Genomic DNA, 27373 nt, shown 5'->3' with positions numbered 1-27373 from the left:
TCTGATTGTTAAAAATCCGCAACGTGCTCATCCTGTTACTGTTTGTTCTCCACGAATCTGAGCAACGACCTAAGTTAGGTGTGCCATTATACAAATCTCAGAACCCGGAGTTAAGAGAAAAACAGCCTGGGGGAGCCCTCCCATAAGAGACGGGATAGATCTGTCCTGGCAGACAACAGAAATAGAAGGAACTCTGCCTAACAATTGAAACGGACTAACAGTAAAACAGGCTTAGTCTGATGGTGTTTGAATTTAAAAGCCATCCTGCGTTGCTTTAGTCAGATGCCCACGGAACTTTTTAGAAATCCAAAGATAACCCAAGTTTGTGCATCAGTCATATGAAGCAAAGACTACCCTACTGATGTTGATCCCAGATGATCTGTTTTATCGTACATCACCTTCACCACGTTTCAAGATACAAAATACCTTTGCTACTTTTAACGCGCTTCTCTGCGCTGCCTCCCGCCCCCGGTCCAGAGCGAGGGCTACCTCATCCCTTAGCGGGTGGGCGGGGCCCACGGCCGCTTTCAATTAGCGCTGCCACAAGGAAGCCCACACTGATTGGTTCGTGGGAGGGCTCTTCAGGGCCGTCGATGCGGATTGGCTGCTACACAGAGGACCCTGTTTCCGGTAGCCCAGCGGTCAACTCCGCCGCCACCATGGCGACCGGCGAGCAGGTTGGGGCTCCGTTTCTGTGGCCCGTGGAGGCCCGGTTGGCGGCGCTGCTTCCCGACCTGCTGGTCTTCAGGAAGCCCCGGGGATCGGAGCCCGAGCTCGCAACGGCCCAGGGCGTTCTCCTTGGCGTCCACGTGACGGGTGAGGGCGAGGGGAGGCGTGTTGCTCTCCTGCCCTGCCAAAGGGTTGGCCGCTTGGGCATCAGCTCCCAGAGGCCGCTGCGGTTACGGGCTTGGCCCCGCGAGGCGAGCTAAGGTGCAGCGCGCCGCCTCCGCAGGCAACTTTGAGTGTCATTTTCAGAGCAGCAGGACGCCTGTAGGGGTGATCCGGCTTAGCCCTTGAGTTCTCTTCAGAAGTGATGAGATTAAGACCCAGAAAGGGGAAAGGATTTTTCTGGGGCCATACAGCAGGCTTTGTATCCAAGTTTCTCCCAATCCTGCGCATTTTCCCATAAGCATTTTTCTTCATCCAATTATTGTGTTCACTCAGTTCATTCTTTAGGTCCAATAGTATGTGCCCGCCATTGTAGGAGTTAGAGAACTAGCAGCTGCTTTGAGAGTAGTTCATTTAACAAATATTTATAGAGTTCATATGTCATGGATATGAAGATGAGTGATAACAAGGTGCCTTCCCTGAAGGAGCTCAAAATACGAGTTCTCCATAAAGCATTAATCCATTCCCTTGTCAGTGGTTTCTCTGTCTCTCACATGGGGGGGAATCCTACAGTTTCCCTCCGGGAAGCCTTAGAGGATGGTGGGAAAGAAGTAGCTGGCTTCAGATGAAAAGGGACTTGTGGGTGAATATTCTCTATCTGCAGCTTCTGAAAGCATGGAGAGGGTGGCCTTCTGGATACCTGGAGGCAGTAGCAACCAGCCTGGCCCTGAGTACTTTCTAAGGAACACCATGTGTGGGGACAGAGCCCCAGAAAGCAGTTTCCAGGCTCTCGGCCTCACATAGACAGGTGCTGGCTCAGGTAGTAAATGGCCATCAACTGTGATTGCATGGCCATCAGCTGTGGCTAGTTAGCCGTCAGCTGTAACCAGTGAGCCATTGGCCACTAATATAACTGCTGTGGCTACACTAGCAGAGAAGAGAGAGAAGAATGGGGGCTAGCAAGAAGATGGCGGCTGGGCTGGCAAGTGTGGATGGCGGTTTGCGGACAGTGTGGATCCAGCCTCCAGTGAGAGTATAGTGCCGCCAGAGAGAATATAGTGGTATGACTCCCCTACTTATGGCTCCGTGGGTGTTCCCTTTTGGCCTCACCATATCCTGTGTTCTTGTGTGGGGAGCAGGAGCAGAGACCCCGCAGGCCGCCCCGCATGACAAATGGCGCAGCGAGCAGGGTCTCCCGCATGACACCATGTTAAAGGATAATGGAATTACTCAACTTCCAAGAGATCTGCTTCCTTTACACTGGTCTGATGCATGGAGGGAATAGGGCCTAAAACTGTAGCATTTGCAGCTAACGGTAATTTCTGCTTTGTTGGTCAGGGTTTACAGCATTAATGGACAGGTTCAGCCTGACCTGCAAGTCGGAACATGACATGGACAAACTGGCCCACATCTTCAGTTACTACATTAGTGACATCGTGGAGCGTGAGTGACCATTGTAGGGGAGCAAGAAGTATGGTCCTGGGCTTCTGAGGCGTGGTAACAGAAGAAGGCCTGGGGTAGTTTAGAAGCGATACTAAAGGATCATTCTTTTCATGTTACTCATCTTATTTCTTCAGGTTGCCGCTGACAAGCTAGATCTTTGCCTGTATCTGCCATTCCACTCAGTTTCACATCCAGTTGACTCAATGTTCAAACGGGGGGGGGGGGGGGGTATTTTATCTTTGCATGTTTGTACTTTATTTCAAAATAAGGTATTCCTCAGGTTGTCCCTTCTGGTATACACACAGGAGGCACAATATAATGTGCCTCCTGTGTGTACCCCAGATATAATTTACAAAACACTTTCCTATTCTAGTATTGCATTTTGATCCTATGAGTAGGAATGAGTGTTTTCATTATTTTCTGCCATGTAAGAAGCTTGTGGATATTTGCCTAATCTGGGGGGAAAAAAACATTTTTGTTTGTGCAGCAAACATGTTTTGAGCACCTCCTCTGTGACATGCACTGTAATAGGTGCAGAGGGTACAAAAACCTATTCTTGAGCTTTCAGTCTAGTAAGACCTAACCAACAGAAATTACTCTGATCCTACACCCTTTAGTATTTATGTAACATTCCTTTTCTTTACTGATAAGTGCCCCATACAGTTATGTCCATCAGAGATTCACCAGAATACTTACTTTGTGGCATCTCCTTTAGAAATGTGATTATTTGACTCACCCCTTTCCCCTGAGGAACAAGTATAAAAGATCTTTCAATTTTTCTCATCAAGTTTATTTAGATGAAAGGGGGAGATAGGAGATAGAAATTAAGTATTAAGTAGGAATTATAACACCAGGAACTGCTGGGTGCTAGAAATAAGGGGAAAACAAGACATAATACCTGCCTTTGTGGAGCCATTTTAGTGAGAGAGAGATAATAAGTAAATGAGATAATTGTAGGTTATATAGTCTACAAAGGAAATAAATAGGGTGTAGTGGTTAAAATAAAACGAATTGTAGGGTGAGAGAGTTTCTGTATTAGATAGGGTGTAGGCTCTTCTGAGAAGATGACATTTAAGCTGAGACGTAAATGATGAGGGGAACACCTTGTGAAGAGCCAAGGGTAAAGCATTTCAGACAGAAGACTGCCCGGTACAAAGGTTTTGAGATGGGAGAAAGCTTGGCATGTTCTCAGAACTGAGCAGGCCAGTATGGCTATTGCATAGCTAGCAGGGGAAGAGTGGCTTGAGGTGTGGTTGGAAATCATCAAGCTCTGTAGGCCATAGTAAGGAGTTTGGATTCTATATGTTTGTACCAGGGGAAACTGGAAAGGTTCTAGCAAAGGAGTGATGTGATCTGATTTACATTTTTTTAAAGCTCATTTTAGCTGCCTCATGGAGACTGCATGGTAGGGAGCTGATGGAGGGTAGGTAGTAAGAATGGAAGCTGAAGAGGCAACTGGAGCAGTTGTAGAGAGATGATGGAGATTTGGGCTAGGGTAGTGGTTCTCAACCTTGGCACATTAGATAACCATTTGGGGAGCTTTTAAAAATCTTGATATCTATGCTTCACCCCAGACCAATTATATCAGAATATCCTGTGGTAGGCCCAGGAATAGGGATTTTTTTTTTAAAGTTTCACAGGCAGTACCATTGTGCAGACAGTTAAAAATGTTGGTCTAAAGATTTGGCAGTGGAGCTGTATAGAGATGGATTGATTTGAAATACATTTTTGAGGTTCTATAGGCAGGATTTGCTGATGTATTGGATTTCAGTGGAAGTGCCGTGTAAAGGGAACCTCAAGTTTTTGGCTTTCATGATTGAATTGATGGTGGCATCACGTACCAAAATGGGAAATTCTGGGCTTTGAGAAAGAAAATCAAGGGTTCTGTTCTGGAGATACTGAGTTTGAGAGGTCAAGAAGTCATTCAAATGGAGTAACCAAAATGTGAATTGATGGGGAGAGTATAAATAAAGAGAAAGAGCCTAAGACTGAGGCTTGAAGAACTCCATGGAAGGATTGTGATTAGGAAGAAAGAACCTACAAAAAAGACTGTGAGATAGCCAGCGAGGTAGGATATTCTGGTATTCCTGAAACTATAAAGGAAGTAGCGTCTCTAGAAGAGGATGGTGGCCAGCTGGGTTGAAAATGAAAAGTGTCAAATACAGGGAGGTCAGAAAATATTGAATTTAGCAAGACGAATGTTGCTGATGAAGTACAGAGATGAAAGTCAGACTGGAGTAAGCTGAGAAGAGAATGTAGAAAAAATTCAAGAGTGAATAGGATATGAAGAGAAAATTGTATATAGTCAATTCTTGAGATTTTTTTTTGTGTGTGTGACTATATTACAATTTATTTAATCCCATATTGTATGTTGTTTACATTTTTTTTTACTATAAAGAACAATGACATTGACATCTTAGAACATTAATCTTTTCCTACTTGTTTGATTTCCTTCGGATAAACTACCTGAAGTGAAATATCTGGTATGAACATAAAAAGGATGCACATTTAAAATTTTGATCATATTATTCTCTCAGAAAGTTAGATCAGCTTACACTCTTGCTAAAAAATATGTTAAAATGACAATCTTTCATATCTTTGAAAATTGAGGATTATCAGTATTTTTATTACTTTTGAGAGAATGGAAGTGATGTCTATTTTAACCTATAATTGTTTGATGATTATCCATCAATAAATACATTTTCCTGTATTTGTGGACTTTTTCTTATTATTAATTTCAGGTGTACAAAACAATGTCATAGTTAGACATTTATACCCCTCACAAAATGATAACCCCCCTCCCCAGTCTACTGTCCCTCTGACATACACAGCTGTTAGAATTCCATTGGCTGTAGTTCCATTGACTATATTCCCTATGCTGTATTCCACATCCTGTGAATATATATATATATATATATATATATATATATATATATATATATATATTTAATTATAGTTGATATTCAGTATTATTCAGCTTTCAGGTGTACGAGTATATAGCACAGTGGTCAGGCATGTACAAAGTCCACAAAGTGGTCTCCCTAATAAGACAAGTGCCCATCTGACGCCTTACAAAATCTTTACAACATTATTGATTATGTTCCCCAAACTGTCTCATATATTGTGGCAATACTGTGACTACTAATTTGTGTTTTCTAATCCTGTTACCTTCTCCCCCATGCTCACCCCCTCCCATCTAGCAACCATCAGTTTGTTTGTTTTGCTGGCAATGTAGCAGAAAAATAGCCTGAATAGCTAGAAAAAAAGGTAAAGTCAAGAATAGGTGGGTTAATTTTGTTGTGTTTTGTTTCTGTTTTTTTTAAATATTGATAGGAGTGATCCAGTAGAGAGAAGATAGGCAGGGAGTGAAGTTCTTGAGAAGCACAAATAGAAGAGAACAGGAGTACTTCTTCCATTTTAGAGAAGACAAATATAAGTACAGACAGATTTGGGGAGAAGCTAGGAGGAAGGAAAAAAGGAACACGAGCCTTGGAGTACACAAATAGATCAGAAAAGATATGAGGAAAAACTCTGTAGGCCATTCTTTAGATCACATATGATTCTGCCATGATCTGTATACCTCTGATTTTGACTTCTTTTCCTCTGTCTCCCTTACTCATTTTCAGATGTGCTCTGTTTTGGAGGGGATATCCTAAATATCACAGGTATTTATCAGTTTTTCTGAGTATTTAAAGGACTGCAAGTGAGGGAGACTATATTTGGATGGAATTTGGCATATTTGTTTATTCAGCATTGTTTGGTTATTTAATATGTGCTGAGCCTGCGGAAACAAAGATGAGAGGACACAATCTGCCTCTAAGTGGCTCCCAGTCTAATTGGAAGCCTTGCCCGTATTAAGCTACATATGCTTTACATTTTGTTTAGACTGAATGACCAAAAAAACAAGTGCTATAAAGTATTCATGAGAAAACTAATGAGAAACGTGGTCATTAGTAACAAGCTACATGTAAGATAAGGAGGAGTCGAATGTCTCCTATCTGGAGAACTCTCAGGATCATTAACAGCTTTATGCCATAGAATTGGCCTTTTTATTAAAACTTAAACCAGCCATAAAATTATACTTGAACTTATATTTTGTGAATCTCTTTGCTAGTACCCCTCCCCTTCTTTTAGTATACTGATGGAGAGAAGGTTACCAAAACTATCCTTAAACATTAGGGACATTTCAGTTTCTACCTAATATAATCATGTTTTTGTATGCTCAATGGTTTTGAGGATCTAAAGCAATATTTTAACCTAGGAAGGGCCAAGAAACCTTGCCTGACACCTTACATGAGAACTTCTGCATTACTGGGGACTTTGCCCTGCCCAGGTGAATCCACATATTTGACCTCTGTCAGCCTATCTTGTGTGTTTCTGCAGGGAATGTGCTCCTGGCACTCTGGACAGTGGAACAGAATCAACTCAGTGACATCATTACTCTGGTGGCAAAATGCAGTCTGGAGATACAGGAGAAATTTGGGATCTACCATACGAGAGAAGGCCAGGATCTACAGCTAAAGATAGGTATTAGCTACTAAAAGAGATCCCGTTGGAAAAACAGACAAACAAAAAACCCAACCACTATAAAAAATTCAAACAATAAATGACAAATTGGGGGAAATACTTGCAACTCATATAGACAAAGGCTGAATTTTTCTAATATAGAAGAAACACTTAGGAATCAAGAAGAGACTAACATGTTAAGAGAAACGTGGGCAAAGGATATGAATAAATAGTACATAGACAAAGAAATACATCTCTTTTAACATGTGAAAAGATGGTCAACTTCATAACTAAAAAAATGTCAATTGAAAGTACAGTGAGATCATTTCTCATGTATAGATACACAAAAATTCAGATGCTAAACACACTGTGTTGAGGCTGTGAAGAAGGGTATTGATTGCAATATGCTTTGTAATAAACGATTGAAAACTATCTATAGGAGACTGATTTAATAAACACCGATATGTCTACTCAGTGAGATTCTTTCTCTGCAACTTTAAAAAGATGTTCTGATATAGCAATATCTCCAAAATATAGTTGAGAAAATGTAAGACGCAAAACATTATGTTTAGTATGCTACCTTTTTATGTAAAGAGGGAAAATAAGAATTTTTATTTTTTTATATTTGTATTAAAGAAACATTGGAAATATATATAAGAAACAAAAGTTTACTTTGTTTTGTGCACCTGAAACTAATAAAAAAAAAGAAGCAAAAGTTAAACTACAAGAGGAAAATTGTGTGTAGATGGGTATATAGATGGAATCAGACTTTTTAATGTATATTTTTCAGATTGTTTGGTTTTTGAACTATGTTGTTTTATATAATAAACAATACAATAAAAATTAAAAAGCTGCACACAGAGTCAGGATTGGGGGGAAGCTCTATACATAAATCTTCTTCACAGGAGTTCAGAAACCTCAAGGCGTTTTGGAATTAAGGCAAAAGTTGACTGCCGCTTTTCATTTATATTTTGAGCAGTAGTGAAGAATCTTATTCTGTCTTGTAGATCATCTTTCCTGGCCTACAGTTCTTTTTTGTTTTTTGTGTTATTGGGAAATAATTCATAATTGATACTGAACATAGACATATTTATATACTTTCTAAGCCATCACTGCAATCAAGACAATGAACATATCCATCACTCACAAAAGTTTCCTTGTGCCCATTTATAAACCCTCCCCCCCTTATAAACTACTCCCCTCTTGATCCCCAAGGATCCACCGTCTATCAGAGTTTATTTTGCATTTTTAAACATGTTATGTAAGTGGAATCATACAGTATATACTTTTTGGCTACTTTAATTCAGCACAATTATTTTGAGATTCATCCATGTTGTAGTGGATATACTAAAATTTGTTTATCCATTCACTTTTGATAGACAATTCAGTTGTCAATTTTTTGGCTATTAGAAATAAAGCTGTTATGACTTCTGTGGATCAGGAGTTGGACCACAATATCTTCCATTCCTCCCAGCCTTTCCTCCTGCAGGACGAAGTGCAATAGAACTTTGTTGATTTGCCTTTTACTCTGAGGGAAGAGAAGCAAATGATGAGAAAATAACGAATGTCAAAGGAAAAGTGATTCTGTCAATGCTGATTGTCTCAACTGTAATTGTTGTGTTTGGGGAATATATCAACAGCCCAGAAGGCTCTTTCCTGTGGACATATCACTCAAAAAACCCAGAACTTGGTGACAATGGCAGTCAGAAAGACTGGTGGTTTCCAAGCTGGTTTAAGAATGGGACCCACAATTACCAAGGGGAAGAAGAAGACATAGACAAAGAAAAGGAACAAAGAAAGGAAGATAATGAAGAAGAGCTTAAGCTAAACTGTGGAAGAGCATAATCCACAGAAACGCCCAGCGGTTGGGACAGTGACCAGATGGAAGGCACCAGTTGTGTGGAAAGGCACAACAGAGGCATCTTAGAAAATTACTATGACAAACAGAAAATGACTGTGGGTTTGATGGTTTTTGCTGTCGGAAGATACATTGAGCGTTACTTGGAGGAGCTGTTAACATCTGCAAGTAGACTCTTCCTGGTTGGCCACAAAGTGCTATTTTACCTCATGGTGGACGATGTCTGCAGGTCTCCTTTGACAGAGCCAGGTCCGCTGCGTTCCTTCAGACTATTTGAGATCCAGCCTGAGAAGAGGGGGCAGGACATCAGCATGACGCGCATGAAGACCACTGGGGAGCACAGTGTGACCCACATCCAGCACGAGGTCGGCTTCCTCTTCTGCATGGACGTGGGCCAGCTCTTCCAGGACACCAATGGGGTGGAGACACTGGGCCAGTCGGTGGCTCAGCTACAGGCCTGGTGGTACAAGGCAGAGCCTGACGAGTTTACCTATGCGAGGTGGAAGGACTCAGCAGCATACATTCCATTGGGCCAAGGGGCGGTTTGGGAGAAACCCCCATTCAGGTCCTAACCATCACCCAGGAGTGCTTCATGGGAATCCTCCAGGACAAGAAAAATGACGTAGAAGCCGAGTGGCATGATGAAAGCCACCTAAATAAGTATTTCCTTCTCAACAAACCCACTAAAACCTTATCCGAAGCATATTGCTGGGATTATCATATAGGCCTGCCTTCATATATCAAGACTGTCAAGATAGCTTGCCAGAAAAAAGCATATAATTTGACTAGAAATAATATTTGACTATAAATTGTGCCATTAGGTTTCTGAATTTGAGAGAGTAATATTTTAGCTACTTCCTCGGAAAAGTAACTTAATTTTAACTTAAAAAAAATACTAACAAAACACCAACCTAGCAAGTACATACTATTCCTCCTTTTAACTGAGCCTTGTAATATGGGAGAATGAACCTACGGTAATCAGATGTGAATTCCCAGTGATTTCCTATCTATTCTGGGTTTGGGCAAAATACTATCAGCTGAACGAAAAAAAAAAAAAATAAAAATAAAAATAAAAATATATATATATATATATATATATTTGTCACAGGCAAAGAAAAAGCCAGGAAGAAACACTCTACATGTGCCAGATAATAAGCTGTAGAGAAGGGTGCTAAGGGAAGTGTTTGGCAACAAGATACAATTGTGGGGAGTTCCCCTTGATTTCAGTGTTTTCCTGTCTTTGCTGAATCTAAAGCAACATAGAGTTGCTTTGCCGCAGGAGAACTCTTAGTGAGGACACAGTCTGCTTTGGCAATCCTCAAATGGTTTCAATAGCAAGTTGCTTCAGGCCATTTGTAGCCCATGTCCTTTTGTCTCAGGGTGTTGTTTGGCTTCTGTGCGAAAGACTGGTTGAGATTCTCAGTGGATATCATGGTGTTGAATGTTTGGAGTCACAGAATCTCAATGAGCCAGTGGGTGCTCAGGAAGTGCAAACAAAGCCTCAAAATGGGTTTTCCATGAAATAGCAAAGAGAGCGTGGAAAGAGAGGGGACAGTGCCACCTTGGAGGAGCACAGGACATGGGGCTAGTGCTTAAATACAGCATGGACCCAGGTGCTGAATGGGGGCGGACAATGTGGATGGTCTCCAGCCGCCTGGATCCCACGACAACCAAAGCAGAGGGGACTTGAATAGAAGATGCTTCTTGTTTTGCCGAAGTCACATTCAGTCTGCCAGATTCTGCAACTTGTGTCTTCCAATCCTTGGCCAGAAGAAGTAATTGATGTCAGAGAAGACAAAGGCCGGCACTGGATTGAAGAAGCTTACAAGGAGTTATATTTCCCAGACCTGGGCTTCGTGGCAATCAGTTATCAGCAAGTACCGCTGCCACCTGCTCTAACCTGCAGAGTCCCGCAACCTACCATGTCCCACTCGGATGGCTGACATCAAGTTGTGGATTGGAGGAAAAGCCCTCCCATCAAACAGCCTCTTATTTTCCCCTGCCCCTTCTGCTACTGAGGTGCAACAACCAGACACATTTAATAAAATACTTAATTGACTTTATATCGAAAGCAGAGGGGATGGCAATGGAAGACTCAGTCCTCATGACTGAACAGCTTAACGTTCAATTCCCTTCTCTAAGAATTTCCTTCTTCAAATAATATGTAGGATTTTATATTATTTAAAGTTAAGCAATTCAATGTAAAGGAAATTAGGAGACAACATTTACATATGCAGGAATATTTATATTTTGCTTGTGTTCCAGTTTAGATCATTTGTTTCCATTTTTAAGCTATTTATTTGAAGGACCATTACACTGGCTTGAAATTCAGCACCATGAGCTTCTCTGAGAAAATAAAACGTACATTTTCTCTACCGTTGCAGTGTGCCTTCTACTCTTCACTTCTTGCCAAAAAATATCAGAACCCAGCAAAGCAAAGCCACCAAAACTCCTGAAGAAATGCACTTTGTAAAAGGAGATCATGTGTCAGATAGGACCCTTGCTTCTCTGTAACTCAAGTTTTCTGGAATCCATTCTGGAGTGGGCAACTTAATGATTTAAGTCCTAAAAGAAATGATCTATCCTGAAAGAATATAGAAAAGGGCTGATGTTTACTTTTGAGGGATTCTTGATTTTTTTAATGCATTTAAATTTAAATCCCAAGTGAACAAAATAAAGATCTCATTAATAGTTATTCTTAAACATTAAAAAAAAATAGTTACTGATTAACAGTTGAATAAATTATTTTCTCATTAAAAAGATAAAGAAAGCTGTTATGAACATCTGTGGACAGGTCTTTGCATGGACATAGGCATTTCTCTCAGGTAAATACATAGGAGTGGATGGTCTGGGCCTTATGGTGGATGCATATTTACCTTATTAAAAAATTGCTAATGTGTTTTCCAAATTGGTTGTTCCATTTTACATTTCCACCAGCCATGTATGAAGGTTCCAATTTCTCCATGTTCTTGTCAATACTTATTATTGCCTGTTTGAAGAACTTCCTTTAACATTTCTTAGTATGGGTTTGCTGGAGATGTGTTAGTTCAGCTCTTGTATGTCTGAAAAACATCCTTTATTTCACCTCTGATTTTGAAAGGTATTTTCAGTTGTTATAGAATTCTATGTTGACAAGGATTTTTTTCTCTCTTACATGAAAGCTACTGTTCTACTGTCTTCTTCCTTGCTATGTTTCCATCAAGCAATCTGCTTTAATTTTTATCTTTGTTTCTTTGTATGGAACATGTCCTTTTTTTCTTCTGACTACTTTTAAGATTTTTCCTTCATCACTGGTTTTAGGGAATCTGATTATGATGTGCTTTGGTACAGTTTCCTTCATTTTTCTTGTGCTTAGGACTCATTGAGCTTCTTTGATCTGTAGGTTTTTAGTTTTTATCAAATTTAGAAAATTTGCCTTTATTTCTTCAAATAATTTTTTTTGTTTCTCTCCTCCTCTTGCCAATGACACATATTAGACTGCTTGAAATTATCCCATGGCTCACTGGTGCTGTCTTCACTTTTTTTCTTTTTTCTCCCTGTCTTTCATTTTGGATAATTTCTATTGCTGTGTTTTCAGGTTTACAAACCTTTTCTTTTGCAATGTCTAATTTGCCTTTGATTCTATCTAGTGTATTTTTCATGTCAAACCTTGTAGTTTTTTGCTTGGAATTTTGATTTGGGTCTTTTTTTTTTTTTTTTTTTTTTTTAAATCTTCTGTAGCTCTACTTGGTCAGTCTTTTCTCTGGATTCTTGAATATATGGAATTAGTTATCATTCTTTTAATATCCTTGTCTACTAATTTTATCATTTGTGTTATTCTAGGTTGGGTTTGATTGATTGATTTTTCTTCTCATTATGGATCATATTTTCCTTTTTCTTTGCATGCCTGGTAAATTTTGGTGGGTTCCAGCCATTAGGAATTAACTTGTTAGGTGCCGGATTTTTTAAATATTATAATATTCTTGAGCTTCGTTCTGGGATCTGGTTAGCTTGATCGTTTCAGTTTTTGCTTTTACATTTTGTTGGATGGGACCAGAGTTGCACTTAGTCCAGAGCTAATTTTGCCCCATTCCTGAGGCAAACCCCTTCTGAGTTCTGTACCTAGTGTCCTGTGAATTATTAAGTTTGACGCTCTGGCTAGTGGGAGCAGGAACTATTCCATCCCTGTGTGATATCTAGCATTGTTCCTTCTAATTTTTTCAGGTGGTTCTTTCCCTGGCTGTCGGAGCCTGCCGACGAGATGAACGGTTCCTGAAGTGGGGAGTGAGGATTGAGAAAAAAACAGACAAGAGACAAAGATGGGATCAGGAGGGCAAGCAGTTCTAATTAGACTGCAGCGCCTGCTTTATTTTCCAGCTTTCCTTTATACACACAGAAACAAGGTTACATAGAGCAGCTGAGGCAGGAAGTACAGATTAGTTATGTTTTTCAAAGTTTGGCCCTGACTGTCTTTACCTTTTTGATAATTCCTCATCCCCAGAACAGCTGGTGTCTGTTCTTTATGCTTATCGAAGTTCTCCTTAGCGATCCTCCCAAACTCTGCTTGAAGTTACATTTTCTTAACCCTTAATGCTCCAGCTCCCTACACCTGGCCTCAGGTGGTTTCCTCACATTGATGCACTTATCAGTACTCAGCTAAAAACTTGAGGTGGGGACCCTGTACAGACAGCTGGACTTTTCTTTGTATACGTCTCTCTGGTACTCACAGTGACCTATGAACTCTAGCCACTTTGGCTTCCTCAGACTCTGAGCTCTGTCTTCTCAGCTCGGGGAGTTCTCTGGGGTGCAGCTGGGTTTCCACTCCTGAGATGTGTCCTGGAAACTCTCCAGACAGTAAACTGGGGTATCAGAGGGTTCACCTTGTTTATTTCCCATTTCTCAAGGGTCATTGTCCTCCGTTACCTGACATCCTACTGTCTTCAGAATTGTTTCATGTATTTTTTTCCAGTTTATTAGTTGTTCCCAAGCATTATGGTAAATTCACTATCTGTTTCCCATCATGGCCAGAAGCATATGTCTTTGCAATTCTCTTAAAACTATTTTCCAGGGTTGGCTCGGTGGCTCCTTCGATTGGAGCTCTGTGCTCCTAACGCCAAAGGCTGCCAGTTCAATTCCCACATGGGCCAGTGGGCTCTCAGCCACAAGGTTGCCAGTTGGACTCCTCGACTCCTCGACTCCCGCAAAGAATGGTGGGCTCCGCCCCTGCAACTAAGATTGAACACAGCACCTTGAGCTGAGCTGCCGCTGAGGTCCTGAATGGCTCAGTTGGTTAGATCACATCCTCTCAACCACAAGGTTGCCGGTTCAACTCCCACAGGGATGGTGGGCTGTGCCCCCTGCAACTAACAACGGCAACTAGACCTGGAACTGAGCTGCGCCCTCCACAACTAAGATTGAAAGGACAACAACTTGACTTGGAAAAAGTCCTGGAAGTACACACTGTTCCCCAATAAAGTCCTGTTAAAACAAAACAAAAAACAACTATTTTCCCCTTGTTTTTAGCTTAGATTGGGTGACTAACTAAGGGTAGACTTCTCAGTTATACCATGTTTCCCCGAAAATAAGACCTAGCTGGACAATCAGCTCTAATGCATCTTTTAGAGCAAAAATTAATATAAGATCCAGTTTTGTATTATATAAGACCTGGTCTTATATTAATTTTTGCTCCAAAAGACACATTAGAGCTGATTATCTGGCTAGGTCTTATTTTCGGGGAAACATGGTAGTCACTTTTCCCCTGGCGAGCAAACCATTTCTTTCAGATGTGTTAGCAGTAAGAAATCCCTCAGGGCAAGAAAAACTGGAGGAGGAATAAGGGTGTATGGCAAAGCCCATGTCTGGTAAAATATTGATTGTCACCAGCCCTGGTTCTACATGAGGAGGGATGATGGAGTCACTATGACAACGCTTCTGAGCATAACCATTAGGTCTCTGCCATGAGAACCTAGCTCTCCATGAGAAGAGAAATTTAGAGACAAGGTTCTTAGATGCCTAGAATCTTTTGTTCTTCTCCCATAGAACCCAAGCTTGTTTGAATGTCTCTAGGTGTGTTTGAGACAGAAGGAAACCTAGAGCAAGGTATTATTTTTCAAGGTGAGCTCACCTAATACTTCTGCAACTATGGGCGGTAACAAGATTGTCTTTATGCACTGAGCAATGTAAGGACTCCAGAACCCTCCCTGTGTGTGGTTTTCCAGTTGAGTTTAGCTGTTCAACACTTGTCTCCTTTTTTTCTGGATAGGTCTGTCTGCAGGTCAGATTTCCCAAGTTGTTGTTGGAGACGAGCAGCAACAATACCTCTTGGTGATTGGACAAGATGTAGACGATGTCCAATTAGCTCAGCGTTTGGCTCAAGCAAATGAGATAGTGTTGTCCTGGAACTGCTGGAAGCTCTGCGAGCAGTACATGTTTGAAGTGGAAATCGTGAGGGAGGATGAAGCTGTGAAGGTAGGAGACTGGCCCCACCTGTTGCACATCCTGAAAAGGCCTTTATGCTGCACAGGGCAGTGCGGTGCTGGTGGTCACATATCGTCTAACCAAACCAACAACCATTGGAACTCTGTCTTGGAGGGAGGTGGGGGATAGTCTCCCAGAAAAATAGACGAGGTAGAACAGTAAGGCTGGAAAGATAATGATAGACGGATAATGACAGCCCCTCTGTTAAGGAACCAGAGGTAATCCAATTGGTGGGTAGACACAGAATTGAGCCGTTTTCTTTCTATAGTTAAGAGATATGCGGACCATTGACCCATTTGATTTTGATGAGCATTTTGACAAGTGCCTCGATTATCTGCCACATTACCGGACAAGTGCTGGTAAGTTACTTTGTCCTTTCTACCCAAGCCCAAAATTTTAAAGATTAATGTTTCCAGGTGGCTGGAAACATTTTTTGTTTGTCTGTTTTGTTTTCCTTTTCTCAGATACTCTAAGAACTGCGCTGGAGCTGGATCCAGACTCTGCACTTGAGAAAACCCTGCGGAAGCACATAATAAAAAACCTTTTGAAAAAGGTTATTTCCTCGTTCTTAAGTCATAATGTAGACTCTGCATGTGTTTATGTAAACAGGTGTACATTTATATGTGACAGCCTTTTTGTGTAGCTCCAATTCATCTTCTGCTCCCCATTGTAACACCAGCAGCTTTCTCTACCTGCACCGATTATTGTAATGATGTGTCTTATAACTTTAGTTGATTTCTCAGTCCTAGAAAGTAAGAGCCATAGTTGTTTTTCAATTTGTCCCTCAAGAAACTAGTATACTGTATAGCAGTGTATAGAGTAAGTATATACTTGGTGAATATATATTGACTGATTTTGTATATATAAATATATGTGAATCCCTTTAAGTGATATAATGACTAATGGAATTAGAAATATCAAACTTACTCTTAGAAAAATATAAAAACCTGGCATTTAGGGGCCGGCCCGGTGGATCAGACGGTTGGAGCAGGGTGTTAACAAACACTTAAAAGAAAATTCAGGTTTGAGAGATATAGAAGACATACAAACCAGTGCACTTTGAATAAAAACTGTTTGACTTTAAACCTAAATGCCAGGGGGTTTTTTTTTGTTTGTTTTAGATTTTATTGGGGAGGGGGAACAGGACTTTATTGGGGAACAGTGTGTACTTCCAGGACTTTTTTCCAAGTCAAGTTGTCCCTTCAATCTTAGTGGGCCTTCAATCCCACATGGGCCAGTGGGCTCTGAACCACAAGGTTGCCAGTTCAATTCCTCGAGTCCCGCAATGGATGGTGGGCAGTGCCCCCAGCAACCAAGATTGAACAGGCACCTTGAGCTGAGCTGCCGCTGAGTTCCTGGATGGCTCAGTTGGTTGGAGCGCGTCCTCTCAACCACAAAGTTGCCAGTGCGACTCCCGCAAGGGATGGTGGGCTGCGCCCCCTGCAACTAGCAACGGCAACTGGACCTGGAGTTGAGCTGTGCCCTCCACAACTAAGATTGAAAGGACAACTTGACTTTGAAAAAAGTCCTGGAAGTGAACACTGTTCCCCAATAAAGTCCTGTTCCCCCTCCCCAATAAAATCTAAAAAAAACACACAGAAAAAAAACCTGGCATTTAGGTTTAAAGTCAAACAATTTTTATTCAAAGTGCACTGGTTTGTATATCTTCTATATCTCTCAAACCTGAATTTTCTCATAAGTGTTTGTTGACACCCTTAAGTTATTTTCTCATACTCACCATGGAATGTGTCACTAAGATTCCTAAACATGATACTGAGAGTTGAAGATACAGGCAAGGTAACTCACTGTGTCTTTGTAGATTGATGAGGGCCAACCTATGGAGTATATATCCGAACTCCGTACCGTGACGATGGTTTTGGTCAACCTAGAGTTCCACGAGACAGCGTGGATGTTGCATTTCTGTCATCTTATCCAGGAGGCTGCTTTATCCATCTCCACAGTCATAGAGACAGGGGGTGGCCAGCTGATCCGGATCTTTATGTTTGAGAAAGTAAGTACAAGGGAACTTGACCCATCAGCCTTAAAGGGGAGTGAGGAATAGTAGTCATGTGTGACCAGTTTGCCTCTCGTATAACACAGGCATAAGTCAGAGTCCTTGCTGCTTATTTTGTAACAAGCTATTTTACATTAAAACTTCAACTAATAATAATATAGGACTGGGATGTTCTAGTTAATTTAATTGTCAGTCTAATTGAGGATGACTCTCTATATCCTCTTCTGATTCGATTCTTGTTGAAAAATCCTTGTGAAAGCATGAAGAATGTTTCTCTGGCTCTATTAGGAAAGTCAATGTAATCAGATCTAAGATAATTGAGGAGCTTGGAAAAGAGCGGTGTCATAATACTTGACATTATAGGGAAAGAAAATGTGGTCACATAGACTTAGCTCAAGGTATATACAGTAGAGATTGAATTTTTGAGAAGTTCTTGGTATTAATTTTCGTCACGTTTTAAATTTAGTTCTTAGAACAGTTAGTTAAATTAAGATTTTATGTCTTCTTTGTTACATCTCCATATTGATTTGACCCAGAATGTTCATTTGAATGAACATTCAATGTTCATGAATCTTGTAGACTCCTACATTCCTAACAGAAGACCAGTCAGGAAAGGATCTGGCTTCATTCAGGGTAGTTGCTTCAGTTGAGGCAAGCCGTAGTCCTTTCCCAGGTAAACACTCTTGTCTTTTCTTGTCATCTGTGCCAGAGCTGCATGTTCTTCTGTGGTTTTGGCCTTCCTGGGGATAAGAAGCCAGATGAGTGTGCACACGCCCTGGAGAGCTCCTTCAGCATCTTCCGCTTCTGCTGGGAAAATCTTGCTGAGGTCAAGTAAGGAGGAAGGTGGGGGCAGAGAGGAGCTTCTCAGACCCCAGGGGGCTCTGACCCCAGGCAGGGTCAGAGGCAGTCATAACAGCAGGGTTTGAAGGCATCCGTCATCTGCCTAAGGAGAGGGAACATGCTAAGGGAAGTCAGAAAACAAGCTCTACTATGAAATCACTAGTTACAGAACAGTGTACTAGATACCCAGAGTAAATGAAGATAAGTTTCCATCCAATGGAGAAGGCAGTAGGAGAGGGGGAGGAACAGAATACACATAGCAAGATTCAAGACAATGCAAAGGAACAAGCAAGTGTGTAAATTAATAGAACACAAATAATATATCTGTATGTGGAGGGAATGCAGAACAATATATCTGTATGTGGAGGGAATGCTGCCTGTCTACAGGGAGAGGAGGTCTCTAGGTAGGAAGGGACCACGCTGGTTAGTGCTCTTCTCTGGTTTTCACTCTTGGTCTTTCCCAGGCCCATTGATTTTTCTGGAATTCACACTGATCTGATCACTCTCCTCCACACCCACCGCACCTCCCACCTTCTGTAAAAGCCTAGTCCTAATGAAGGTAGAGAAAATTTCATTTTCCCACTAGTTTCACTATGACAAGGTTGGTGTGAATTTTTTCAAATGGGTCTTTTTTCCTCTAGAAAGCTATGGGAAAGGTGTACATATGAATGGATTTCAAAAACAGTTATTTCTAATGTTAACATTGAGTCAAAGATTTGTTTGCTTGCCATCCTTATTTAAGATAAATAAAATTATATCACATTTATATAGTGCTTTAACATTTATAGAATAATACATGCTACCAGTGTGAAATGTTTATCTCTTTTACACACTAGGAAACTAAGGCCACAGAAGAGAAGTTGCTAACATACAGCAGAGCTGGTAATAAAACCCAAATCTTCGTCCTCAATTGCTGTGTCATTTTGATTATTCCACAGCCTCTTATAAAATGCAAATACTCCCCAAAAGGGATGTCATATATTACCCATGTAATACAATTATAGAGGTAGACTCATAGAATGTTAGTCCTGAAAAGAACTTAGATGATCTGATCCAGCTCCTTATTTTACAGATACATAGATGCTACAGTTGCTTCATAGATGTTCAGACTCTTAGCCCAAGACAGATATATGTTGGCACTTCTTTCAGGCTTGGTGGGATCTACCGATACTCCAACAGTCTGCTTTCCTCTCTTATCTCCAGCGAGGGGATGCTGTGCCCTCCCTTCCAGTGCTGATCTGGTCTGCTCTTGAATTCTGCATTGACCTGTGGCCTTCAAAAGCCCCGCCCTTGGCACTTACTCCTTACGGAGATGGTCATGGCTTTGGCCTTTGGAGGTGGTCTTACAATGCCCTCAAGGATGCCTTCTATGATTCTTAGGGCATAACTTGGCTCTTTCAGTCTTCTTTAGTTCAGAATATAGTAGATGCATAGAGCTATATAGGAGGTTAGAGTTTCCTTAATCTGACTTCTTTAATTTAAGGAAACTGAGATCCAGATGTTATGTTGGTAAACCAAATAGCTTGACAATGCCAGAGCCTGAAAGCTAGTTTCAAGGTCAGTGTTTTTTCCCTTGAAGACCATTACTAACTCAATAATGTTCCCAGATGTATTTGTTAGAACATCAGTTCCTTAGTAACTCATGAAAAACAATATTTTCATGGCCAAATATGTTTGGGAAGTGATGCAAACTATTTTTCCTTCTTGGAGGTTGACAATATACATCAACGTCAAAGGTTCTGAGTAGTCCTACAGTAAAGAAATGTGCGATATTTTGTTTTACTCAACATTCCCCAAATTTACTTGCTCACCAAACACTTTTCTCCAGAACCCATAGACATTAAGAAGAATGAATGTGCTGAGGAGCGTATTGGGAAATACTGCTCTAACGAGCTACTGACGCTTGCCTTCTTCACCGCAGTTCAAGTCTCAGAGGTGCCTGTGTGGCCTCACAAGCAGCTGCCGTTGCTTACGCCCCTGCATCATATCAGCCTCTCCGACCTGAACCACCTCCCAAGTCTCCTTTTTCCATGACCCTCTTCACCTTGGGTCATCTCCTACATTCTTTCTAATCTGAGAAATACCTTCAATTTTCAACTCATTTCTAGAAGAAAGATGATTTCCAGAGTCCAGTGATTGATCAGGTTGCTTTGGTTTGTGACTATTTCTCCAGGATATTTTTGAGACCCAGGGAGTGCAGTCGCAGAATCTCATTATTATAGCTTTTCAACACCAGAACTACTTTAGGTATATTGTATACTTTATATATAATTGTACATATTGAATAAAGGCTATATTCTTCATCAATGAAGAATATTTTTTTAAAAAGGAACATGGACTGCCAGGAAGAGCCAGGGGGATTATAAAGTACAATAGAAAGAAATAAGAAGTAACCAAATGAGAAAAGTATTGTTTCATTATCGTCATCTTGTTAAGGGCTGGGTTTCTCAAATGCATAAATACATTCATTCAACCAGCATTCGTCAAACACAGCTATGAGCCAGGCATGGTGCTGGATGTGATGGACATAAAGAGAAATAAGATGCCACCTCCTCAGCTAAATAAGTAACTAACTTTAATACAATGAAATTTAAATGCAGGAATAAAGTGCTGTAGGAATTGCAACGAAGTGCTATGGGAAGAAACAGTTAATTCTCACCAGAGGTCCCAGGAAAGCCTTGACCATACAGGTAACTTCTGAGCCAGGTTGAGAAGGAAAGGAGTTCAGTAGGTGTGAAAAGTAGGAAAGCTCATTCAAGACAAAGGAAGCATCATGAAACGTTAGAAAATTTTTAGTCTTGTTCTTGGTCCGGCAACAGGACCAACTGCCTGTTTTTTTGTGTTTTTTTTTCCTTGGGGAGTCTCTTTTATTCACCCTGGGCAATGGGCCCAGTGAATGAATAAAAAGTCTTCAATCCTGTCCTTACAGGGAGGCACAAGACTTTTAACGTCTCAGAGACAAAAACATTGGGATTGTTGTCACTATTCACGCTCTACAAACAACTGAAAGTTGTTATTTGTAGATTTAACTTAAAACTGTGCTCATTGCACCCTTTCTTCATCCACATATCTCGTTATCTGTTGCATGAAATTTTCACATCAGTTGAGTAAATCTACTCATTCTCTGTTATGTATGAATAGCTCATTGCCACCTTTGAGCCTTTGCGTCACCTGGAACAGTGTATGTCCTCTTTTTAAATAATTCATATTTTCAGTACTTTTCCAGCCATGGCCTAGGAAGGACCACTTCTCCTTTCAACTCTCCCTACTCCAAGCACCTTCTGTGCTCTAGCCTTCTTGAACTATTTAGTTTTGCAGAAACACACCGGACTTTTCAAAACCTATGTCTTTTCCCACTAGACAGAATGCTATTGCCACACTTCGGCAGTATTTCAAGTTTTGAGGTCTGATAGTATATCCTCTCCTTTATGAATACGCTTTCTACTCTGCAGTTAATGCATCCCTTCTGGTCACGCTATTAGTTTGCTGCACTGATCCCTAAGATGTAGTATTTATCTTGCTAACTTGTAAATATAAATATGTCTTTTCACCTCCCTTGATCCCTACCACCCTCCACCCCAGACAGACTTCTCCAGGGCAGGGTATTTTTATACAGGTCTTATGTATAAATACCCAGCCCAATGCTAGGTGCCGTACATACTTCTCAATGCTTATTAAATGAATGAATGTTTGCAGGCATGAATGAATGAGAAAATACTACTCATTTAAAAAAATTATTCTGAAGACTCATTTGCTTCGTAAAGCCTTGCATCAGCAGCCTGACATTCTGATTATTCCCTTACTCTGACATTCTAGCATTATTTGATCCATGAACCCTGTTCTGCCATCTGTTGATCTATTTAATTTGGGAGTTTTATCTGAGGCAGCGTGGTATAGAGGACGTAACGCTGGTCTAGGCATCAGGAGGCCTGGATTCTCATTCTGACTCTCCTGTTGACTTTTGCTGTGTAACTCTGGGAAAGTTAATTAACTCCTTCAGTTTTTTTTCTTTTGTCAAATATTTGCTCCACATACGAGTACATACCTCACATGTTTGTTGTTAATTATCCCTTAAAGGATCAGGTGAGGTAATCAATTTGAACTTCAAAAAGCATATATGAAGTATCTGATAGATATAAGATATTTTTAGTCTTTTTACTAATAATGACCCCCCAACTAAAATTCCTGGAGTAGGGGGACCATTCTGTTTCCATCACATGTTGTAGACTGACTGCTGTTCTGGCCTTTTCCATCTGAGCTCTAAATCTAGACTTCTGGATATAGTGGTGGCAGATCTACTACCTGACCTGGCGGCTTCTGACTGTGTGTTTACCCATCGTTGCTTTTCTGATCCCCAGGCTTGTTTCCGTCGGTGTCACCAATGGACCTGTATTCTGTGGCATGGTTGGGGCTGTAGCAAGACATGAATATACAGGTAGAATAAGACACGGGACTGTTGGTTCTGTGACTTAGGGGGTAAAGGTGGAGGAGGTGATCCAGAAATTCTCTATCCTTGTTTTCACTGTCTCCTTGATACAGTTATTGGCCCGAAAGTAAGCCTTGTGGCCAGAATGATAACGGCTTATCCAGGTTTGGTGTCCTGTGATGAGGTAACATATCAAAGATCCATGCTACCTGCTTACAACTTCAAGAAACTGCCAGAGAAGATGATGAAAAACATCTCCAACCCAGGGAAGATGTATGAATATCTTGGTCATAGAAGATGTGTGTGAGTGTCATTGTGTGATATTTCATTCTGATCTCTTTTACAGAATCAGGGCATAAGAGTAATCAATGTTTGATTGTATGAAATTAGAAAGAAAGATGCTTCTAGGAGCGGCCTGTTGGAATAAGAGACATAAGGGGAGGGTTTAGTGTCTGAGATCTTCAACTTTTATGTTTAGCTCTTAGCTAGTTCCTCGGTGGACTTCTTGCTATTCAACAGGAATAGCAATAGATTATTAATCTATATGTTCTTTCTTCTTTGCATACTTGACACAGTATATTTATTTCCTTGAACTTGGAACAATCAATAATACTTCTCCCCTCCCTATTCCCCAAATTTTCAATTTTTTAAAACTCTTTTATACAGAACTCTGTACCTCTTGAGTTATCTGAAACACTTGCTTATGAGGACAATTTTTCCTGTCTATTTAGAGATATATTATCTATCCCAGACTATATTTTAATAGACACATTTCCATTTGTCCTTCTTCCTAGAATGTTTGGGAAGAGAGATTTGGCCAGAGAGAGAAATAAAAATCACCCTTTATTAGGTGAGTTTTTTTCCTACGTTAAATTATATGTTTTTTCAGCTATAGATGATTAAATGTGATTAAAAAAACAAAATTCAAGACTAAATGCTTCTAAGCTTGTATTAAACATCAGAAAGCAACCTTCTTAATGAATTTAATGTTAATTTTGAAGAGGACTTGCCATTTCTTTTCCATGATGAATGTTTAAGTTTCAGGTGGAGTAGTATCCCTTTGCCTGAGAAGTACCAACATTTAGTAATAATCTTTGTAAACCAGAGTTCAGCTGTTGAGATCTGACCAGCTTGCTGTGGTTCACCTGTAGAGGGAAATTCCCTCATCCTTAGTTAGTGAAGATAGCAGCAGGACTATTGCCACTCTATCTCTATACTTACTTTACCTATATCTGTTAGTCCATTGTCTTTACATAGCAGTGACAGACTTTGAAAACTAAATAATTATTATGGAAATTTTTACAAAAAGCTAAGAAGATAGAGTCGCCTCATGTCCATGTGGTGCCTGGTTGTCCTGAATGTCATTTCTTAGGCTCTGGAGCAAATCACCCAGTCCAGCACACATGTCTGTGTACCGTGTTTCCCCGAAAATAAGCCCCAGTTAAGGTCTCAGCTAGACGGATGCATTTAGTACGTTATGACGATGTTCCAGAAGGAGATGACATGACTATTTGAATAAATGCAGATTGTTGTACATGAAAAAATAAGACATCCTCTGAAAATACGCCCTAATGGAGCAAAAATTAATATAAGACCTGGTCTTATTTTGGGGGAAACACGGTAGTCCAGAGTTAATTTTCTGGAAAGAGATAATGTGAAGCCTCATCAAAGAATGGGATTCTGCTAGGGATTCGGGTAGGGGTTTGGGGAGAGCCATTCTGAGACTTGACTTTGCACATTAATTCAAACAAATAGAGTGCCTATGAAAAAGTACAGGAGACTTAGGTGCTCCCTGTCTCTCTACAGACCGGGAGAAAGAACTGGAAGACTTCCGAATGGCACAGCAGGGGTGTTTGCACCAGAAGAAGGGACAAGCAGTTCTGTATGAAGGTGGAAAAGGCTATGGAAAAAGTCAGCTGTTGGCTGAAATAAACTTCCTGGCCCAGAAGGACGGGCACAGGTAAAGACTCCTGCCTTCTGACTTAGGGTCTGCTTCTCTCGAGGCTCCTGTCCCTTTCTGGTGAGACTCTTCTATCATTAGATTGAGCACCCTTGTGCTGGAGGAATGAGTAACCTCTCTGTGGGTCATGGACTCCCTGTGACCTTGGTAACATTCCCCAGGGTGTTGCCATTGAAGCTGAAGGAAGCAGATTCCACACAGTGTTTCTATGCCATTCAGACCCTCATGGCCATCTTCTTTGAGCTTGACACATGTCCAGCCTGTGACCGGCAAGAGTGCCTGCAAAAACAGCTGCATGGAATGGTGGAGGAGCCGCTTCACTGCCTGTTTAACGACCTCTTCTTTGTAAAGGTAATGAACGCAGTGGCTTTCTGAATTGGATTACTAATATTAGTTTACCCAGGACTGTCTTCTAATTGAATACCTTTAGGCCATATATATGCTAAGAACACATATAGTTAGCAATGGCAGCATTGAGATTTGAAATCCCTTTGACACCAAAACCCAGCCTTTCTCTTTTTTGAGGAGAGTGAATTCTAGGACTGACGGACACTTGTTAGTTGTATGTCCTAGCCCTCTGAGCCTCAATTTTTTCACCTTCACCATGAGGAGTATAATATTGGTGTGGGTTTTATAATCTGTCCCTCAGCATAGCCCTGTCTTAAAGCAGGTTTTCCCTGGCCACCGTGGTGGAGGAGCAGCCCCACTTTGGCTCTGAGGTCTGAGGTAGCTAATGTGCCTCAGCCTCGCACAGGAAACAGTGTTAGGAGATGCCCACCGCAGTTGTTTCTGAGAAGTCTCCTGCGCGCATTTGTCCTGGTATAATTGGAGTACCTGGGGTACTGGAGCTGTCCAAAGTGGCATTGCTAAGTCCAACCCGTCATTTTACTCCTTCGTCATGACCCTTTAGGGGTCTGCCAGAGTCTGGTATGGAAAGGAGCTCTCACTCTCTTAACTGCCAGGGGATTTTCAGTCTCACCCTCTGAGCTGTATACTGATGTTTGTAACACTAGGCCCAATACTACAGAAACCCATTCTCACTCAATATAGAATCATTTTTCTGTTCTCTTTGGAGAAGCTGTATATTTCTTTTAGATTGTCATTTTTGATGCTAATATATGAATAATTTTCCTGGTCAGTTTCCTTTGTCCTTCAAAGTTTCACACATGGATGACCTGGCCAGACAAAGGAAGATTAAGGAGTGTTTTTTTCAAGTGCTACAAGAGGTGGGTACTTTTGCTACATACCATTAACTCTTAATATGTGGAAATAGTTTTATGCTCATTTTAATCTATCAACATCACACCTTGACTTAGGCATTTCTTGACCTGCCCATTTGTTGATGTCTTCATTGTATCTGTCTATAACCTTCAATCCATCGTACAGCACAGCATACACTAAAAGGTCTTTGCTCTTTCCTGATCCTGTTTCTTAATGAAATTTTAGTAACTTAATTTAAAACGGTAGTTTCTAAATGCAGATGGATAGCTATTAAAAATACTAATACTCAGGCCCAATTCAGGATTACAGAATCAAAAATCTACATGAGCAGAAACTGATGTAGCCATTCTAGAAAGCAATCTAGAAGAAACTAGTCAAATGTTAACAGCATGCATCCTCTAGACCCAGCAGGTTTACTCCTGGACATATATCCCAGGGAGTCTGGTTATTGCAGTGTTTGTCTGTGGAGGCTCGGGAGGCCGTTGGCATGAGCTCATGTATGAACACGATGGAGTGTAATGCGGAAGTTAGAGGTCAGGGAATAGGAGAAAAACAACACGGGGCGATCTTAAAAACAGTCCTGAATAAAGAGAGAGAGAGAGAAATAATGAGATCTGTAATACAGTATCATTTATACAATTTTCTAGACAAAACAACCACATTTTATAAGAACAAGTTACAAACAGAGGGCTAAACAATAAAATTAAAATAGTTACCTGTGGCACTAGGGAATGGAATGGGTGTGGGGAATGTGGAGAAAAGTGACTATACCTTTTTTAAGTCTACATGAGAGGGGTGTGGTAATTGGTAGTGTCAGTAAGCTCTCCCAGGGGATTCTGATGTGTGTCCTGGTTTGGAAATTGCTGGTTTAAAGTGTGAATTCCCACACATTTTGAAGCCTTGCCAAAATAAAATATTTGAAAGCTTTAAGTTTGATTTGGAGAATATTTTTATGCTTATTTCTTTTTTCAGTTAGAATATTTTCTTGTCCAAAGAAACTCAGTACACATCTTTGGGAATTAGATATACAGGCTATATTTCATATTTATAAAGTAAAATATTTGCTAGATTTAGGATACATTTTACTCTGAAACCCCAGCACTTGTTGACATTTTATTTAAATTGTTGATGGGAAATTGCAGATCAGGTGACTTCATTTCTAATGAGAGGTTGTTATTTCTTTTGCTGCTATTTCCAGGCAGTGAGGGAAACGCCGCTAATTTTCCTCCTTGATGAGGCCCAGCATCTGGATGCAGCTTCCTGGGAGTTTTTGGGAGCCTTGCTCTCCCATGTGCCCATCCTCATGGTGATGACGCTGACGCCTCCCTTCACCTTGTGCGGCTGGGCCCAGCACTTCCTGCGGAGCCCTCAGGCTCTCCTGGTGCCCATTGCCAAGTTAGCAGTGAATTCACTGTTGAGAATGGCATGTTGGGAACTGAGGGTGGTGAGCATCCCCCGAGAGCTGCAGATGTGAGTGTGTCGGACCAGCTGGGCACTTCATTAAGGGAGGAGCCAGTACCATATATCAGGGAGAAGGCTCAGGTCCCACAGAACCAGAGCTGGGGGAGGAGAATGGTGTCAGAAGCCATGATGAGGCCCAAGACGAGATGTAAAAGTGGACAGTCTCCTAGTAAGCCCGGAAGGGCCTACCCCCTTGGGCTAGCCCCCCAGATTTTCACAGGACACTTAGGACTTGGATGGCTTGCTTCATTTGTCAGTTATATGTAGTCAGGCCAGTTTCTGCCAGGCCCTTTAGCAACGGGACGTTAGTTCCTTTTAACATCCATAGAAGCAAAATAGTTAAGAAAGAAAAGTTACTGC

General features: G+C 41.0%; 1 protein-coding gene and 1 pseudogene across 1 annotated transcript; both read left to right on the top strand.

Moving 5' to 3' along the window:
* Positions 1 to 644: 644 nt before the first annotated feature.
* LOC148758832 (adenylate cyclase type 10-like) lies at positions 645 to 27026 on the top strand. The gene is made up of 16 exons (XM_088794325.1): positions 645 to 816; positions 2167 to 2271; positions 5898 to 5936; positions 6655 to 6798; positions 14877 to 15082; positions 15360 to 15450; positions 15556 to 15644; positions 16911 to 17102; positions 17815 to 17936; positions 22304 to 22380; positions 22485 to 22674; positions 23166 to 23221; positions 24178 to 24331; positions 24493 to 24682; positions 25471 to 25557; positions 26751 to 27026. Exons 1-16 carry the CDS (start codon positions 660 to 662, stop codon positions 27024 to 27026), a joined length of 2175 nt encoding a protein of 724 aa, XP_088650451.1. The 5' UTR covers positions 645 to 659.
* On the top strand, positions 8201 to 9585 carry LOC148758833 (N-acetyllactosaminide alpha-1,3-galactosyltransferase-like; annotated as a pseudogene).
* Positions 27027 to 27373: the final 347 nt, after the last annotated feature.

The sequence above is a fragment of the Rhinolophus sinicus genome, chromosome 2, assembly GCF_057876585.1.
Source record: "Rhinolophus sinicus isolate RSI-liver-muscle chromosome 2, RSI-T2T, whole genome shotgun sequence".
Classification (NCBI taxonomy): Eukaryota; Metazoa; Chordata; class Mammalia; order Chiroptera; family Rhinolophidae; genus Rhinolophus; species Rhinolophus sinicus.
Note: the sequence above shows the minus strand (reverse complement) of the source record. Positions and strands in the feature narration are given on the sequence as shown.

Coding starts and splice junctions, on each gene's coding strand:
- LOC148758832 (XM_088794325.1), top strand. CDS start 660: ATGGCGACCGGCGAGCAGGTTGGGGCTCCGTTTCTGTGGCCCGTGGAG. Junction 2,272..5,897: donor CATTAGTGACATCGTGGAGC/GTGAGTGACCAT, acceptor ACTCATTTTCAG/ATGTGCTCTGTTTTGGAGGG. Junction 17,937..22,303: donor GAAAATCTTGCTGAGGTCAA/GTAAGGAGGAAG, acceptor TCTGATCCCCAG/GCTTGTTTCCGTCGGTGTCA.